This window comes from Thrips palmi, unplaced genomic scaffold, assembly GCF_012932325.1.
Source record: "Thrips palmi isolate BJ-2018 unplaced genomic scaffold, TpBJ-2018v1 HiC_scaffold_17, whole genome shotgun sequence".
In the NCBI taxonomy this organism is placed as follows: Eukaryota; Metazoa; Arthropoda; class Insecta; order Thysanoptera; family Thripidae; genus Thrips; species Thrips palmi.
The window spans coordinates 9,695,458-9,712,561 of record NW_023144626.1 but is presented as its reverse complement, the minus strand read 5'-3'; the positions used below and the strand labels follow the sequence as shown (position 1 = coordinate 9,712,561).

The 17,104-nt window shown below is 63.6% G+C and overlaps 1 protein-coding gene across 4 annotated transcripts in view; it reads left to right on the top strand.

Annotated features, from left to right (window-relative positions):
• The window catches only part of LOC117643428 (eukaryotic translation initiation factor 4 gamma 1-like), a 45,232-nt gene that overhangs the window by 16,946 nt on the left and 11,182 nt on the right, over positions 1 to 17,104 (top strand). For 3 of the 4 annotated variants that reach the window (XM_034382328.1, XM_034382329.1, XM_034382330.1), the window contains exons 3-11: positions 7,254 to 7,564; positions 8,015 to 8,119; positions 8,201 to 8,230; positions 8,315 to 8,420; positions 8,503 to 8,676; positions 8,762 to 8,910; positions 9,030 to 9,532; positions 9,667 to 9,810; positions 10,149 to 10,561. In XM_034382328.1, coding sequence (XP_034238219.1) covers positions 7,254 to 7,564; positions 8,015 to 8,119; positions 8,201 to 8,230; positions 8,315 to 8,420; positions 8,503 to 8,676; positions 8,762 to 8,910; positions 9,030 to 9,532; positions 9,667 to 9,810; positions 10,149 to 10,561 — 1,935 coding nt within the window. Of the gene's footprint in view, positions 1 to 1,828; positions 2,148 to 7,253; positions 7,565 to 8,014; positions 8,120 to 8,200; positions 8,231 to 8,314; positions 8,421 to 8,502; positions 8,677 to 8,761; positions 8,911 to 9,029; positions 9,533 to 9,666; positions 9,811 to 10,148; positions 10,562 to 17,104 lie in introns of those variants that run through there. The other variant, XM_034382327.1, reaches the window with a different exon arrangement.

The window sequence follows — 17,104 nt, the reverse complement described above, 5'->3', positions numbered from 1 at the left end:
CCCAGGGCGTGGCGGCGCGGCAGGCTCTGTGTTGAGCCCTGTCGGTCCGGTCGGGGGCCATCGGGGTCCCCGTCCGGGGGGCGGGGGAGTGAGTGGACGGGTCGGACGGGGTGGCGAACGGAACGGGCGTCGCTTCCGACGATGCCCGGGGTGAGCCCGCTGCTGCTCGCTGTCCGGAGGGCGCGTACTGCGTACTCCAGCCCAGCCCTTCTGGATTTGGACGTATCGATCGAGTGCTGCTGGTCGCGTACCCTCGGGCGCTCGCGAGGGGCGGAGGGGGCCCGGCGTGGGTACCGTGGGTACGCGTCGCGCCGCCTGCCGCGCGTTGAGGAAAGCACTCGACGCTGCTTCCACTCCACCTTGGTTCCGCTTGGAGTGGGTCAATAACCCGGTCGTGTCTCTGTGCCTTTGACGCCCACTTCCTCCCCGCCCTGCCTCGCCCCCCCGTCCTGTCCGGAGAGTCATTCGCCACGGTGGGCTGGCCACTCCCAGCACTCCCCACCCCGCTCAAGGTGAGGGTTGTGGCGTCGCGTTGTGCAACCCGGCGGCCTTGTCTGCCATCCCGGCCGAACGGGGGTTGTTGGTTGCTCGGCGGGGCCTTCCCCTGCAGGAGAAGACCCTCCCCGGCTTGCAGGGCGTGCTTGACCGCGCGGGCTTATTTGCGCGGTTCGCGTCCGGTCATGGGCCTGGCGTGGCGACGCGGGCGACGCACAGCACGGCCTGGTTGGCGGGGCCCGGCACGAACCGACGCGGCACGCGGCCCTGGCGGGGTGAACGCCTGCAAGGTCACGCCAGGGCGAAGGCCTCGCCGTGCCCCTTCAACGCCGTGCCTACTACGCCAAGGCGCGCCAAGGCGCGGCAAGGTGAGGGGGGAGGCGGGGCGCGGCGGCAGCGGTCACCGCACTCTTCTTAGGCCCGGGATGTATTGGGTGCCGCGGCCGGCGCGAAGGCGCGAAGCAGCAGCGGTGGAGTTGGTTGCCCGTTGTGTTTACATCGCCTGGTGGGGAGGCGCGGGGAAGGCGGGAAGGGCGTAGCCCCGTGCCCGCCTGCCTGGACGGCAACCTAACCAAACACGCATGTGCGCGCCATGGCTGCCGCCGTCAGCGCGGTGCGGTGCGCGCGGTGCGCGTGTTGGACGGGACGCGGTGCGGCAAAGCGCGACGCCGGCTGGTGGGCGCGACTCGGCGCGGCTCACCACGTCCCGGCGCGGTTCGGCGTTTGGTTGGTCCTTTGGGGTCGCGACGCGGTACGTCGCGCCGCTTCGCCGCTTCGGGCCGCGCTGCCGCTGCGTTCGGCTCGGCCTCGGGTGCCGCCGTACCGCCTTGCTGCTGTTCGGCCGCCGCGACGCGCCGCGCCGCGCCTCGCTTCTTGGCGCGCCACGCCGCAGCCGGGGTCCCTAGCGCTCGGCTCTAGCGGCCAGGCTGGCCAGGCGCAGGCGCGGAGGGGGAGGGGGGAGAGGGGTGGATCGGGCATGCAGCCCAAGGCATGGCACTGGCGGCTGGCGCGGCGCGGCCGCGGCGTGCACTGCCAGTGCCACGGAGCCCCGTCACGTGGCGTGACGCGTCGCATCGCCTCGTCGTGTCGCCGTGACGAGTCGACCCGCCAGCGAGGCGGGCACAGCGCGCCGAGCCTGCCGAGCCGGGTCGCGCGAGTGTGTGTTTTGGTGTGATATGATGCGGGCGTCGACGCCGCGGTCCACGGCGACCGGCATGGGCGTGTGCCCTGTGCGATAGGTTCGCCTACACGGGCTCCTCAGGGGGACCCGCGAGGTCCGCGAGGCCCGCGCAACGCGTCGAGAGGCACGGAGCAGGCCAAACAGGCCGCTCGGGCGAAACACGCCAACATGGTGGCGCGGTACTTGGGGGGCCCCGGCGCGCACCCTGGCGGTGGACACTCCGCCGCAGGGCCCGCAGGGGGTCGCGGCCACCACACGGCGCAGGCCGTGAGCTGCTACTTGCCGTTGCACGCGCCGCAACAGCCGCGGCCCCAACAGGCGCACCAGCAGCACGGCCAGCATGGCCAGCACGCCCACCCGGCTGCTCACGCCCAGCAGCACCACGGACAGCAGCAGCACCACCGTCACCAGCAACAGCCGGCCTCGCAGCAGCAGCCGTTTCAGCTGCGCCTCCTCGCCAACGGGCCCGGAAGTGAGTCGTTGAGTGCGGGACTCTGGCGCGCGGACTGTAGCGCGCTGTGGCGGCGGGGGCCTGCCCTGGGCCTGCACAGCCACCCCGTCAGGACCGTCAGGACCGTCAGGGAGCCGACGCTGCAGCCTGGCCGGCCACCGCGAGGCCGCGACCTGACACCGCGCGAGGTGGCCGTCGTGACCTTGCGCCGCACCTCGAATGTATGGCGGGGCGGGGCCAAGGCGGGGCGAGCTCGGCGGCCCGGGCGGCCCGGCGCCAACGTAAACAGTGGACTCGACGCGACGGCAGGCACCATCTGCAGCCTCGCTGACACTAGCACGTGTGCTGGAGACTCGCTATCATTGGCGCTCTACTTGTTGGACAGGATGTGTCCCGCTCGTCACGCCCTTTGTGGCTTGCTCGCTCTCATCTTGTCTTGTCGGTGTCTGGTGGCGTGTGACAGCGAGCCGGCCGCGGGGCGGGGCGGGGCGCTCGGAGGGTGGTGCGGGCGGGGTCCTGGCCGCGGGGCGACGCGCTAGACGCGCCAACTGGAAGACAAAGCCCAGGGGGTGGAGCGGAGCAGAGCGGGGCGGTTTGAGCCAATGCCTGGCTGCGCGCTTCGCCTGCTTCGCGCCTCGCCCGGTGCACGCGCTTTGCGGCGCTTTGCGCTGTGGGGGTGGCCGCCGAGGCCGTCTTGGTCTTCCCGCGCCGCACGGACCCTGCCTCTGCCTTTCTGCGCACCGGCCGCCCTCCCCTTGCCAGCGGATGTATGGGGCGCTCTGCAGTCGACCGATTCCGCAATGCGTTGCGTCGCTGTCTCTCTCGCGCTGGAACGGAACGCCCCATGAGTGCGAGAGGCGGCGCGGCGACGGCCATCCAGTGGGGAACGTCGCGGGAATCCCCCGTGGACCCGCCAAGGGCCCCGCCGAAGACCGACGGCCGGGGTGTCGGATTTTTCGACGCTCGCCCGGGATAGCAATGCTCCGCAATGGTGGCGAGTACCCCCGCCCCTGTGGCCCCTGTGGGTGCAACGGGACGGGGACCGCTCCCTTCTGGGCCATGAGGGCCATGGCGTCTCGCACGTGTTGCAGTGGTGGCCGCTTACGAAGGGGGTGGCGGCATCGGTTGGGTTGCCCCGGTCAATAATGTGCACCGACTTGAATTTGCCAAGGCGGACAGCCGCACAGTGGGCCAGAAGACCGGTTTAAGGCTGGACGCTCAACGAACGGCTCTGTCAAGCATGAGCCTCTCACTGTTGGCCAAAACTCTAGACGCGTTTTGAGCTCCAGAGTCGCTAAACAGGACTCGAACCGAACGTGCGACCCCATCAATGGATTCCTCGTTCGGAGAGCAATCCATTGGTGGGGTCACACGTTCGGTTCGAGTCTCATTTAGCGACTCCAGAGCTCAAAACACGTCTAGAGTTTTGGCCGCCTCCACCGGTCTTCTGGCCCACTGTGCGGTGTGCGCCCAGCCTGCCCAGCCACTTCCCCACCATGCCCAGGCCCTTCGGCGCTGGAGAGGCCCAAGGGCCCCGGGGCGGGACGGGACAGGGGCCGTCCGCGACCCTCGCCGTGCTCGACGCCAAGGGCGTTCTCGGGGGCGGTGCATCACGGTGCATCCCTCGAGCCGACGACACCCCCGTCCCCCGATTCTGCAATTAGCGCATGGGCCGGGCCGGGCTGGGCCGGGCTGTGCAGCCGCATGGCGCTGTGCTCGGTGTGCTCGTTGCGCGGCCTTGACCCACTGTGCCGCTGCGCTGCGCTAGCTGCGCCCCACCACGCCGCAGCTGCACCGCACTGCTGCTGCAACAGCTGCTGCAGGCCCTCCGCTGCCACGCCCCGCCAGCCCCGCCAGTGGCGTAGGGCGTGGGCACTGCGTGTGCCGCGTGGGCGGGGAGGGCAACGTCTCCGTTTGGCCGCCCTGGCCGGCCCCGCGGACTGTACTGTACATTCGCTCAGACCTGAGCCAGCGGCGACCCTTTGCTATGCAGGCCTTTTCTTGGTGCCATCATGAGTGTGGCAAACAGCCTCCAAACAACGAGCGAAACAAAGGGTCGAACCCTTATAACGCACCGGAACAGCACTCCGACAATGAGGCCCCCGGTGGGGTTCGGCTGTTTAACTTTTCCTTTGGTCGCCGCTGGCTCAGGTCTGAGCGAATGCACAGTATAGTTTGGCTCAGTCAAAGTTGGCGGGTCTCATTGTCTGAGTGCTAACTGCGCCCGTTCCGGTCATCATAAGGGTTCGATCCCTTTGTAAGACGCAGGTTCCGGCGCATCTTGGGGACTGTTTGCGACACTCATAATGTCACACAGAATAGGCCGGCCCGCCAACTTTGCCTGAACCAACTATACGAGCACGGAGTGTGCACGATCGGCGCCGTCGCATGCGGACGCTGATGCCGCCACCATCTGCGCGAGGCCGCGGCAGGGCCGGCACGTTATGCGCGTGGTATGCGAAGCAACGCGAAGCCCTTCCGGCCGGCAAGAGGCTGAGCGCTGCGCTTGCTGCGCTACGCCGCTGCCTACACGGCCTGCCCGCCGCAGTTGCCGCTCCTCGGGTGGGCGCGGCTCCGCGCTCGGCTCGATCCGCACTGGGCTCGCCTGCCACACTGGAAGCGCTGGAAGCAGGCTGCAGGGAAGCCGACCTAGATAACTCCGCGGGTAGAGTGTGGCGTTCCATCCGATCCGAATGTCCTGCGGAGGGAGATGGGCTGGCCCAAGGGCCTCACGAGCTCCTCCAAGTTGCAAGGCGGCCACGTGACGCGCCGAGCCGCGAACACGGTGACGACGCCCGCCGCCTCGCGGGCCTCGCGTCGTGTGTCGCCTTACGTCGCCTTGGCGCGGGGAATTTCATTTGGATGGCACACAGTGGGCCAGAAGACAGGTGGGGGCGGCCAAAACTCTGGACGCGTTTTGAGCTCCAGAGTCGCTAAACAGGACTCGAACGGAACGTGTGACCCCACCAATGGGTTCCTCGTTCGGAGAGCAATCCATTGGTGGGGTCACACGTTCGGTTCGAGCCCCAGTTAGCGACTCTGGAGCTCTGAACGCGTCTAGAGTTTTGGCCGCCGCCACCGGTCTTCTGGCCCACTGTGTGGCGGCTGGATTCCACACGATGGCCGTCCGTGTCGAGCCTGGCGGCCTGGCGTGGCACGGTTGCCGTCGGCACCACACTGCTGAATGGCGGACGAAGGCACGACGGCCACGTGGGACGCACGTGGCCGCGCGCTGCGCGTTCGCGTGCAGGCTGGCCGATGATGGCTGATCGCGCTGGTCCACTGTCGCGCTGTCGCCGCGGCCCGGAAAAGGTGTGCCGAATGTCGGGCTCCAGATGCGGCGTGTGCGTGCACTGGTGCACAGTGTGGGCGTTGCGTGCGCGCCGCGCTGGATTCGGGGGCCGCGCGGGCCCCCTTTTTATTTGAGTTAGGGTTTTTTGGCTTCCGCTCTTGTTGTGGGTTTTGGGGGCTCGGCGCGGTTCTGCCGCTGCGCTCTCGGATCACGCCAAGTCACGCGGCGAGGCGTGGCGAGGCGGGCGCGGCACGGCCAGAGGCACGGCGGCGGCGTGCGCTATGGTGGCCCCGCGTCGCTCCGCGTTGCCGGCTCACCCACGGCCGTGTTGCGGCGGCGTTGCCAGGCTGCGATCAGCTGACCATCGATCGCCCCACCTTCGTCCTCCGCCGCGCCCGCCGCGCCCCGCTCCGGGAGGGAGGTTTGCTTGGTCCTGGGGTCCTGGGTGCACCGCGCCCCGCCGCCGCGCCCCGCCCCGGCTCGGCACCCCCGTCCCCCGCGAGTCTTTGTGACGGCTGTGCGCGCCAAGCGAGCCAGGCGGGAAGGAACACGGGGATGAAGTAGGGGCGCGGGGAACGGGCGGGGCGCGCAGGGCGGGCGGCACCCCTTGGAAAGAGCGCGCCTGCACCGCGGCCTCCTCTTGACCTCCTTCTTGCCGTGCTGCACAGTGTGCTGCATGGGCAGAAAACAGAAGCCCGACCAGAGTCCACGACGGGGCTCAAACTTACCCCTCACCTTTTCCTGGACGGGGTACTTTGGCGGCTCGGCCGTGGTGTCCGAAGGGCTTTTCGGCGGGGAGGAGGGGGCCGCCCTGGCCGCCCTGGCCCTGTGGGTGGTGGCGGCGCGGCGTGGCAGCGTGGCTTGGCGCCGCGTCCTACTTTCGGCCCTGCAGCCTCCGTCGGGGCGGGGCGGCTCGGGCGGGGCGGACTGGAGCGCCCTTGTCCCATTTCGCCGTGGGCTTCCCTACCCTACCCAACCTACCCGCTGGCCGGGCTGCAGGCGAGCCCGCCTTCCTGATCGATGCCAGCCCCTATTTAGGCCCCTCCCATCTTTATCTCGTTATGTCCTTCGTTTTGGCCTGGATGTTGATGGGGTGCAATGCTGCGCAATGCAGTGTACGACGCTGCGGTGTGTGCCACCCTCGTCGCGGCCTGCTGCAGTCCGATTCCGAGAGTCGTTTTCGTCGCCCTGTCTCTCGCACTCATGGGGCGTGCCGTGTAGGTGCGAGAGAGACAGAGCGACGAAACCGACTCTCGGAATCAGGCTGCTGGGCGTCCGACCTGCGCGGTCGGCGTGGGGGGCTTGTGCTTCTGGCAGTCCGTTTGATGTGATGGTGCTGATTGGGCTTTGGCCCGGCTTGGCCGGGTTCGCGTTTTGCTGGGGGCTTGGGTGATGCTCAGAGGGGTGTGGCGGCCACGCGCCCACGCCCTGGCGGTCTCCTTGTTGTTGATGGGGTTTGTTTCGTCTGGTGGCGGTTTGGCTGACTCAGCCCGGGTGTACCGGTGCGGGGCGCGACGGGGATGGCGCTCCGCCGAAATCCAGGCGCAGGTTGAACACCCCCTGAGCCGAGTTCTCCCTGTGCAGGAATCTGCAGGCAACTGCCATTTTAACTGCCATTGCATTGATGTCAGGAGGGTCGCCTAGCTCGTCTTGTCAAGTCAGCCAATGGCCTAGTTTGCAGAGCTGTCCGGGCAGGCAGGTCCCTCAAAGCGCGAGCAGGCTTAGGCAACCCCGCAATCGCCAAACGCACGGTGGAGCATTCGGCTAGGCTGACAGGTGGATGTGGCCGCAGAGTGTGCGACAGTGGCTAATGACGTGTTGTCCTTGTGTTCCAGGAGGCGGTGATGTGTACCACGTGACTTCCACCTACCCGCCGCAAGGTGGCGGCGGTCCCAGTGGCGGTCCCAGCGGCGGCCCTCAGATGCGTGTCGGTATCAACGCCATGGGCATGCCCGTGCAGGGCGTGCAGGGCGTACAGGGCGCCCAGCAGCAGGGCAGCCACCCTGGCCACGCCGGAGGCCCCGCGCCCACCTCGACGCCCCCGCAGCCCGACATGAGCAAGAGCCTGCACCTGCAAGGACAGGGCCAGATCCAGGGGAGCATGATCCCCTTCCAGGTGCAGAATGCGTCGCGGCAGACGACACAGGTGGGTACACTGCCGTCATGGCCGGGGACAACCGGGTGGGTGGGCCGTAAGCCTGGTGAGAGTGGGTCATTCTTCCGGTCCGAAATTCAGGGCGCTGATTGGAAACTCTCGGGGCAGCTTTGCGCCGCGTCCTGGTCTTGCTAGTGCGCCCCGGTCGAGCTTGCTGCTTGCACGGCGACCTAGGAGGCCTCGGAGGCCAAGGGTATTAGTGCAGGTCCTCAACAGTGTGCCAGTGTGCAAGGGGAGCTGATCGATCGGGGTGTTTGTTGTTTACGCCGTGTGGTGTCATGCACGCAAGGCCAGCCAGGACCCGTCCCTGGTACATAGTTTGGCAAAGAAGCTGGGAAGGGTGTGGTTGGATGAGAGGCACAGGCTTCTTCACAATAAATTTTCATCTCAGTTGACTTGATGTTGTCGTTTTATGTCTAATTTGTTCATTTTCTTTTGCAGAATTATAATTTTCAACCTAGAACCACAGCTACCCGCATGCCAAATAGGAATCAGCAAGCCTTTTATCCCAATATGGCTAACAGTCAGCAACTTGTAGCAGGACAGGTAAGTGATTGTGAACTACTTTAACATTGCCTTCTAATTTTGGTTGAAAACTCGCTTCAATTGAATGTGTTCTTTTTACAGCATTACGGCATAATGCCTAATTTGGTAATGGTAAGCTTCAAAAAATTCTTCACTTCAAATATTTTTGTTTTCTTTTTGTGCACTTCTTTGGTAACGTTTATTTTTGTGTTTCAGTACCCCCGCGGTGCCGGTATGAACTCTGCTGGTCACCAGCCCACATTGGGATACCCCAACCAGCAACAGCAATATTATATTCCAACAAACATGCCTGGAGCAGGAGGTTAGTCAGTCTGCCTGAGATGTTTGGTGTATTTACAGCCAATTAAAGTATCATTGATATAATTTGCCCTTTGTATTTTCAGGACTGTTTTATGCTACTCCTATGATTCGGACTGCTCCTTCAGGTGTAAATATTTCAGGCCCTCCTCAAACTCAGCAAAGTCTACAGACTGCGGCTCCTCATGGGCCTGTACAAACTCCAAATATACCTGTTTCTGGGGCCATCATGCCCATTGTCTCACCTTCAGCCCCATCTGGTATGTTTTCGCCCATTGCTCTTGTTTGTATGATTCAGAAGTAATGCGGCGGGCTTGAAATAATGTTATGTGCCCTTCTGCTTAGGTGGCAATGCTGTTCCCCCTGCGCAACCAAAGCGTAGAAAACATGCTTTGATCATTGTCGACCCCAACAGCGGTAAAGACGTTGTTGAAGAAATGGAAAAAGAAGCATCAGCCTCTGGTAGTTCGAGTAATCGAGAAACTCCACAACCGGTAAGTGTGACACTACGGAATCTTTCTTAACTTGATTTATGCATCAACAAAGTCAACATCTTTATTGGGTCACTTGGTTCCCTCTTTTGCTCTGTTTTTAAGCCTGTTTTGTTCTGCAGGAGTCATCAGCTGCTACAAATCACAATGTCGCAGCTGAATTTGCTGAGAGAGTAGGAAAGGCTGCCAGTGAAGACTCGACGCCGTCAGCACCGACTCAGCCCCCGGACCTGTCCCAGAACATGGGCAGCGTGAACGGACCCGCCGCCAGCCCGGCAGAGGCAGCCCCTGACGCAACTCTTAGTCAAAGCAGTTATTTAGAAGATAGCTCTAGCATAGGCAATACGTGGAACAAGGGCGGCCACAAGGGCCCGGGGGCTGGCCCCGTCCCTGTCCCTGTGGAAGACGGCACGCCCGTGTTCTTGTACTCACCTGTGATACCACATAATTTTAGTGCCAAGTCTATTGAAGAAATGTACCCCAGCTCCAATGTGTCTATTGTGATGCACCATTCAAGCATGGTGCCTACACGACCAGCCCAGCTGGCCAACTCATCCCTGGCGCTCTCCGAGACAACGCCAGTTGTTAGTGCCAACATCAATGCGCCAAGTGTTGAAGTGTACAGGTGAGATACAGTATTGCTATTTTCAGCATATTGTTAAGTCGTTTATTATTTTAAACTTTATGGCTTAATCTCTACAGTTGTACTGTGTGCCCATCTGTTCTCTCCATTTAAACTTCGCTTTAATTCTTTTCCAGAGGTAGAAACGCTCAGCAATCGCCTTCTGGCAACACTGGTACCCACCCATCACCCCAGAGACGGAAAAGACAAGAAAATGCTGCTGCTGTTTCAAGCAGTAATGCATCAACTACACCTAGTGCATCAAGCACAGAGAGTCCGAGGTGAGATTCATACCTATTCTTATCATCAGTTTTGATGAAGCTGCTGATGCTGAGTTCAGCAGTTACACAGCAGTATTCCTTATCAAAGGAATCTTTCCATGTTGCAACATTTTTGTCGCATTGTTCTCCCTTATCTCTGTATTAATACTCCCTCCATGACTCAAATTTAAGAATGGGCTTAAAAAATTGGAAATTGCATTTTTAATTGAGTCGGCAGTGCCTGTCAGTTAATGCATGTTGTTAGAATTGGTCCCTACCCTTATTGAAACCGTATGTGTGTGTTTGTAGAGTGTACTGCGTGCTGGTTTCTGATGCTCCCCTTCCTCGTCTCTTTGCAGTCATGTCGCTGAAGCCAAGAAGAAGGGCAGTCCCACACCTGCTGGAGGCGCTCAGAGTGTAGGGCCTGCCAAGGCGCAGCCTGGAGCCGTCCAGAAGGACGCCAAGGGCGGCAAGGGCGCCAAGGCGCCTGCCCCCAAGGACGCCCCTAAGGAGGTGCTGAAGGACGCCCCCAAGGAGGCCGACAAGACTCCCCTGGTGGAGCCCGCCAAAGGCAAGAGCCCCCCTGCGTCGCAGGCGACGACCCCCGCGGCCGCCAAACCCGCCGCCGCCGCCGCCCCTGCAGCACCCGCAGCGGCACCCGCCGGGGCGTCGACGCCGGCCCCAGCCGCTGCCGACGCCAAGGCCGACAAGGCCAGCAAGGCGACGCCGACGCCCAAGCCGGCCGTGCCGGAGCCCGCAGCCGAGTCAGAGGGTGAGTGGCAATCTGCATGACTGGGCCTGGGTGATGCCGCGTTCTCGTCTACTTGGCCCTGCCAGAGGGGAGGGCAAATGTTTTGCCACGCCGGCGGCCTCCTCCGCCCGCTCTGGCTGCCTGATAGGGGTGGCGGCGGGCGGTCCACCCCTGGCCAGGATGGACACCAGGAAGTCCCCGCGGCGTTAGCTTCGCCCTGCTGGCGCCCTGGCGCTGGCCAACGCCCTAGTCCCCCTCCTCCTGCACTCTCGCACCGGGACGGCCGGGACGGCGCCAGCGCCAAGGCCGGGGGGAGCCTGTACGGGCGCGGGCTGTACAGCCTGTACACACGGTTGAGCAATCTGGGAACATTGCAGTGTGTGGGCGGACTTGTGGAGTAGTACAGTGTGGACACGGGAACGGAACGGAACGGGGGTAGTAAAGTCGCGGCCCGTCGCGCTCGCCCCCTCGCCGTGACTCATGCTCCCCACGTCGCCCTTCCCCTCTTTGTGCATAACTTTTGCGCCGGGTGGACTGGGCGGGCTGCGTCCGAAACGACAAGGAAATTGAATGGTTTTCCTCTCGGACAAGGAGGAGAGGAGAGGAGAGGGAGGGGGGATGGGAATCACCTGTCGCAGATTCGTCTGTCTTCGTCGCACTCGTGACAAGGGAGCGAACGGATGAGCCAATGAAGGCGGTGCACTCCTTCCCCTCCCTCCCCCTTCCCCCCTTCCCCTCCCCGCCTCGAGGAAGACCTCCCCCCCCTTCCCCTCCCCCCTGCCGGTGAAATGGGGCTGTGGTCTGCTCGTGTTGCCGCAGTGCACAGAGGCTCGCCTCTTCGCCGGTCGCATCGCGCAGCATCGCGCAGTTGGAGTGGAGGGGTTCGGCCGCGCCTCCTTCCCCTCGCGCGGGGGCGACGCTTGCTTCCTTTTAATTTATTTATTTATTTGTTGTTGTGAAATAGTTTTAAATTGTTGTTATCTGAAGCGGCGTTGTCTCTGCTGCGGTCGCGCGCGCAGGGACCGTGTGTGACGATGGCCGTGTTGTGTGGGCCTTTTAACGTGTTGTGATAGTTGTTTGGAACTCACCTGCGCCTCGCGCGCGCGTGTGTGTGTGTGTGTGTGTGTGTGTGATATGCATCGTCTGTGATACAAGCCCCCCTGTAAACGTGCTGTGATACTTCAAGATGGGATGCAAGAGAAAAAAGGGTGCGTACTGGTGGCTTCGGTTTATTTTGGTGGTGTGGCGTCTCGCCGCGTCGCCGCCTGCGTGTGTGCGGTGTCCCCGTGCCAAACGGCATGTGCGTGCCATGCCCGGCCATGCCCGCGTTCCTCGCGTCGCATGCCGCAAAGGGCAGGCGAGGCAGGCAGCACCAGACTTGAAGCGCTCTGTTTGTACTTTGGTTCAACTCGCTATTTGATTGCCTTTGCCGAGCGTCGCTGGCTTGGTGGCGCTCGGCGAGGCGCTCGGGGTTGGACGGCGGCCGTCTCTTGATTATGTGCTCCGCCTCTAGGTAGTTTCGGTTCGGCCAAGTCCGCCGCCACCCATTTTTACGTTTCAATGTTGTGCTTCTTTTTTTTGTTTCGCCGGTGGGGCGCGGCGCTCATTTGACTTGGATGGGTGGGCCGCGCAGACAGTGTCCTCCCTGACCTTGATGACATGCAAGGCGCCTCGGGAAGGGTTTTGGGTTCGAGCCGGCCGCCTGGCACCGCCTGGCCGGTGGCGCTGCTGCTGCTGTTTGGCGACGCGGTGTGGCCGTTGGGCTGTGCCGGGTGTGGCCCTTGCTTCCTCTTGGCCGTGGCGGCGGCACGGCGGCGTGGCAGCCGGTCTAGTGATGGGCCGCCCCGCCGCCGGTTCGTTGGTTCGGACCGTTTTGTCGGGCGTGTCGGGCCGCGGGACGGCCGGCTGGGGTTGTGGGGGCGCCGTATTTATAGCTAGCCGACCCACTGCGCCCCGCGGAGCGCCACCGCGGCCACCGCGCCGCGGACACGGCATTCGGCGAGCCGGGGCGGGCCGGGGCCCTCCGCGGCGTGATGGGGTGGGTGGGGGGGATAAGAGATCCACCCCCGCTATTTCTGTTGGCCAGATTGAGTGGCGGAGCCGTCGTGTGGCAGGCCGGCTTGTTGGCGGGGTGATAGCGGGGCAGCGCGTGCATTCCGGCGAGCTCGCGCGCGCTGCTGTGCCGGTGGGCTGGTCTGGCCCGCCGATCCGCGGATAGTACGCTAGTACAAACTAGATAGGGAGGGGAGGGGGGAGGGTCTACGCCCCCGTCTGCCTCATCGCTATTTTCCTCAACCTGTGTGGGCGTTTTAGCCGGGTGGTGATGAACGGGTCGGTGTCGGGATTAGCGACTCGGTAACGCAATTAGTCCCTTCGATTGAGGCGCGGTGATCGTCCGCGATGAAGGGGCCCCGATTGTCGTGTCTCGCGTCGCTCGCTCGAGTGTGTCCGGCTCTGTCGCGTGGGGGGGCTGGGGCGTGGCTGGGGCGCGGTCCTAGGTGTGCACTGTTTCGTACGTTCCCGCGTTGGGTGCGTTGACACGTTGGTCGGATTTGCCCGAGGGGTGAATCACTCAGCGTTCTGGTGTACACATGAGTACATGAGTACGGGTGAGTACACCTTGCTTTACTCACAAATTTCATAATTTCAAACGTTTTAAGGCTTTATTTAGCGTTTTTAACGGCACTCAACGTTAAATCGGTCGAAAAACTAGAGAATTTCACCCTTTTAGAATTTGTGAGCACACTGAGTACGGGCAAATTTGTACACATGAGTGCACTAGTGATTCACCCCTCGGATTTGCCAACACCGGACACGATTCTGAAGCATTATGGTCTATACTCTGACCAGAAAACGAAGAGCCCTGGGTCCTCGCGGTCGAGGACTACCTGCAATGCTAAGGCGGCAGAGGCAGGGTCGACATGAGCCCCGTCCCGATTGAGCCCCGATGACTTGAGCCCCGGCAGAGCCCCGGCCGAGCCCGACTCGAGCCCCGACTTGAGCCCCGACTGAGCCCCGATGGCCAGAGCCCCGACCTGAGCCCGTTTTGAGCCCCAACCTAAGCCCCGTTTGAGCCCCATTTGAGCCCCGCGCCAAAAAGTTGCAATATCTTCACTAAAAAAGTTCAAAAATGGAAGTTTTTTGGCGTGGGGCTCAAGTGGGGCTCAAACGGGGCTCAGGTCGGGGCTCGAACCGGGCTCAGGTCGGGGCTCTGGCCATCGGGGCTCAGTCGGGGCTCGAGTCGGGGCTCAAGTCGGGCTCAAACGGGGCTCTGGCCGGGGCTCAGGTCATCCGGGCTCAATCGGGATGGGGCTCATGTCGACCCTGCCGCGGCAGATGCCGTAAACCGCGAAGAACTCAGGGCTCTTCGTTTTCTGGTCAGAGTATATGTTCGGAACGTTGGCCGCCTCCACGGACGGGAGGGACGGGAGATGAGACACCGTGGCCGCCTCCCATCGAGGCTTGCGCTGTGCCGTCCGACGCTACACCGCGACTCCGTTCTTCGGCCGGAACGTGGGGCGGGCGGAGGGCGGCCAGGCGGACGGACGGACGTGGGCCCCGCAGCCCCGCAGCGCGGGACGGCCTGACGCACAGACAGTGTGGCAGGAAAGTCGCCCACCGCGATGTGTGCAGGCTGCGCCGGCCGGGCTGACGCGGGCTGACGTCACGGCGCGCGAGAGGGACCACACCGAACACGGCCCACCGGCCGAACGGGCCGACGGACGGTCAGACAGTGCATGCCTTGATGCGGCCGGCGAGACGCTGGCTTGCCCGGCCCGGCCCCGCACAGTGGGCCAGAAGAACGGTGGAGCGGCTAAAACTCTAGACGGGTTTTGAGCTCCAGAGTCTCTAAATGGGCCTCGAACCGAACACTGCAGGAAATAACCACAACAAAAGTACACAAATTTCTGGCAATTTTTTTATCAGGTTTTTATTGTACTTTCAAAGTACAACAATTGTTGTACAAAGTACAATGGAACTGGCATGACGAGTGCTGGGCAGTCCCGGCCTCGTTGTGGTTTGTACAATTCTCGTTGTACTTTCTACAATCCCTGTTGTACTTTCATTGTACAGTTTTTGTTGTACATTTGTTGTACTATTCACACTTTTTCTTGCAGTGAACGTGTGACCCCACCAATGGATTGCTCTCCGAACGAGGAATCCGTTGGTGGGGTCACACGTTCGGTTCGAGTCCCATTTAGCGACTCTGGAGCTCAAAACGCGTCTAGAGTTTTGGCCGCCTCCACCGGTCTTCTGGCCCACTGTGCCCGCCCGGCCTCACTCGGGCCTGGGTGCCGGCCGCGCCGGCCGCACCTGGCGTGTATGCCCCACTTTATTGCAATTTGGCGGCTCTGCTTGTCCCGAGGCGGCGCACGGCGCACGCGGCGCGGGGGTGAAGGGCGTCGGAGGCGTGCGTCACTGCTGCCCAGTCCGGCCCAGCCCCGCCCAGCCCCGCCCCGCCCCGCCCCGCCCCGCCCCGCCCGGGATCTCGTACTTGATTGGGAATGCAGATGCACGACGGGCCACGCCACGTGTGACTGCCGTGGGTGCCGGGCTGGGCGTGCCGGCGGCGTGGCGGCGCTCGGTGCGCCGGCCCGCCGGTGGTCTTGGTCTGGATTCGCCGGCTGCCCTCCCTCTGCGTCCTGGCGGTGAATGCGCGCCGCGGCCCCGCGGCTTGCCGTCAGAGAAAGTTTGGCAGTCCGCGGGGCCGTGGTGGCGGGCGTGGCGGCGTGGCGGCGCTTGACGCGAGGCCCCGCCGCCGCCCGGCCTCGCGACCAGCTGGTGATGCCGGCTGCTGCGCTGCTGCGTGAGGCGAGTGTGTGCTCTGCGAATGATGGAGCCAATTTAAAACCGCGACGCGAGATGGCCGAGACAATGCTGCTGATGGCGGTCCGGTTCGGTTCTGCTCGCGCGGTGGTTTTCCGCCCCTGCTGCTCCGATATAGAGGTGTTTTTATTTTTTCTGACGTCAATTAGAATCGCACGCTGGTTCGCGTTGCGTGTGGCTCTGCGCCCTCGGGTGTGACGGCGGCGCCTTGCCTCGCCCTGCCCGCCGGCCGGCCAGTCGGTGCAGCGTGGTGTTCGATGCCTTGCGCGTGGATGTACGGCAACGTGGATTTGGAGGCCTACTTCGGTCGTTTTCTTGCCCGTCGCATCGCTTGCCGTTTACGAGATGGACCTTTGAGTTGCGGGCGCCGTTCGTTAGGGGGGGGGGCGTCTTTAAGTTGGGTGGGATTAATTGTCGTTTTCGGCGGCCTGTCTTTCCCGCGGAGCTTTCTCAGCACTCATGCCGTCTTCGCTGTGCTACTCGCTGATAACGCGCTTCGCCATGTTCGCCGTTACGTAATTCGCGGACGTGCCCCGAGAGGGATGAATGGAACCCGCTTGCCTATCCGATGCCGCCGCCCCGCCGCCTCGGAGGAGAAAGTGAAGGTTAGCGACGCCTTTCCCCTTCCCGAGTTGAAGTCTCCGTCGTGGACTGCGGCGGCATGGGTGGTGCGGCGCACGCGGCCGTCGGTCGCGGATTTGGTCTCCCGACTGGTGTCTTGGGGGGGAAGGAAGGTCAGGACATCTGATAGTGCCGCCCCGCCCGGTTCAGGGAACCCTCTCGCCTTATCGTGACCGCGACCCCCGCCAAGGGCTGGCCGACCGTCTCTCTCGCACTGGCGGTGCGTCGCGTGTGGGTGCGAGAGAGAGAGAGAGCGGCGCGCTGTGCGGAGTGGGTGTGCTTCGAGTTGGCGGCGGTGTGTCCTCGATAACTGTCGCGACGGCTCGCCGGCTCGCGGCCCTGCGTGCGGTGCGGCGGCCCTTGCCACTGCGGCGGCGGGCCGGGCGAAGGGCAATCTTATCTGGCACTAGAGCCTCTTGCGAGATGGAGATGCAATTAGCTCCTGGCAAGTCAGGCTGCAGCGTGCCGTCGGCGTGCCGTGGCGCGGCCCGGGGGGGCTAGGCGCCACCCAGAGACTGTTTGAATAATCCGCGTGCCTCGCCGCCTGCTCCGCGTGTCGTTGCGCGCCTCGCATCGGGTGGGTGTCGCCGCGTCGCTCTGGTGTCGCTGGCGGCCCGCGGTGCCGCAGTCGCGGTGCCGCGGTGGGAAGGGGTGTGGGAGTGGCTGGGCCTGATTGCAGGGGAGCTGCCGCCTGCCGCCCGAGGAGATGTTTCGTCGCCGTCTCTGTCGCACCCCTCGAGCGCGAGAGACGGTGACGAAACGATCCTTTTGAATCGGGCGGCTGCCGCGGCGGCGTGCTCAGGTGAGCGTCGACTCGCCGCCGGGCTGTGGCGGGCTGTTGCTGAGCGAGGCGTGATGGCGCGCCGCGGGCTGCGGGCTCCGTATACCGCACTCGCGGGGTGCTTGGCAGGGCGTTCCAGTCGCCACCGGCGCCTCTTTTTGCGACGGCCGAGAAGGGCCCAGCCCAAACGCGTAGCGGAATGTAGCGGCATGCCGTCCGTCCCGTCCGCGGCGGCCGCGGTGCTGTCTGCGCGCTGGCTCGGCTGTTCCTCGCCCACATGGTGGAGGGGGGCTCCCCCCTTCTCCGCTCCCCGACGTCCCCGTCCGGTGCCGGCA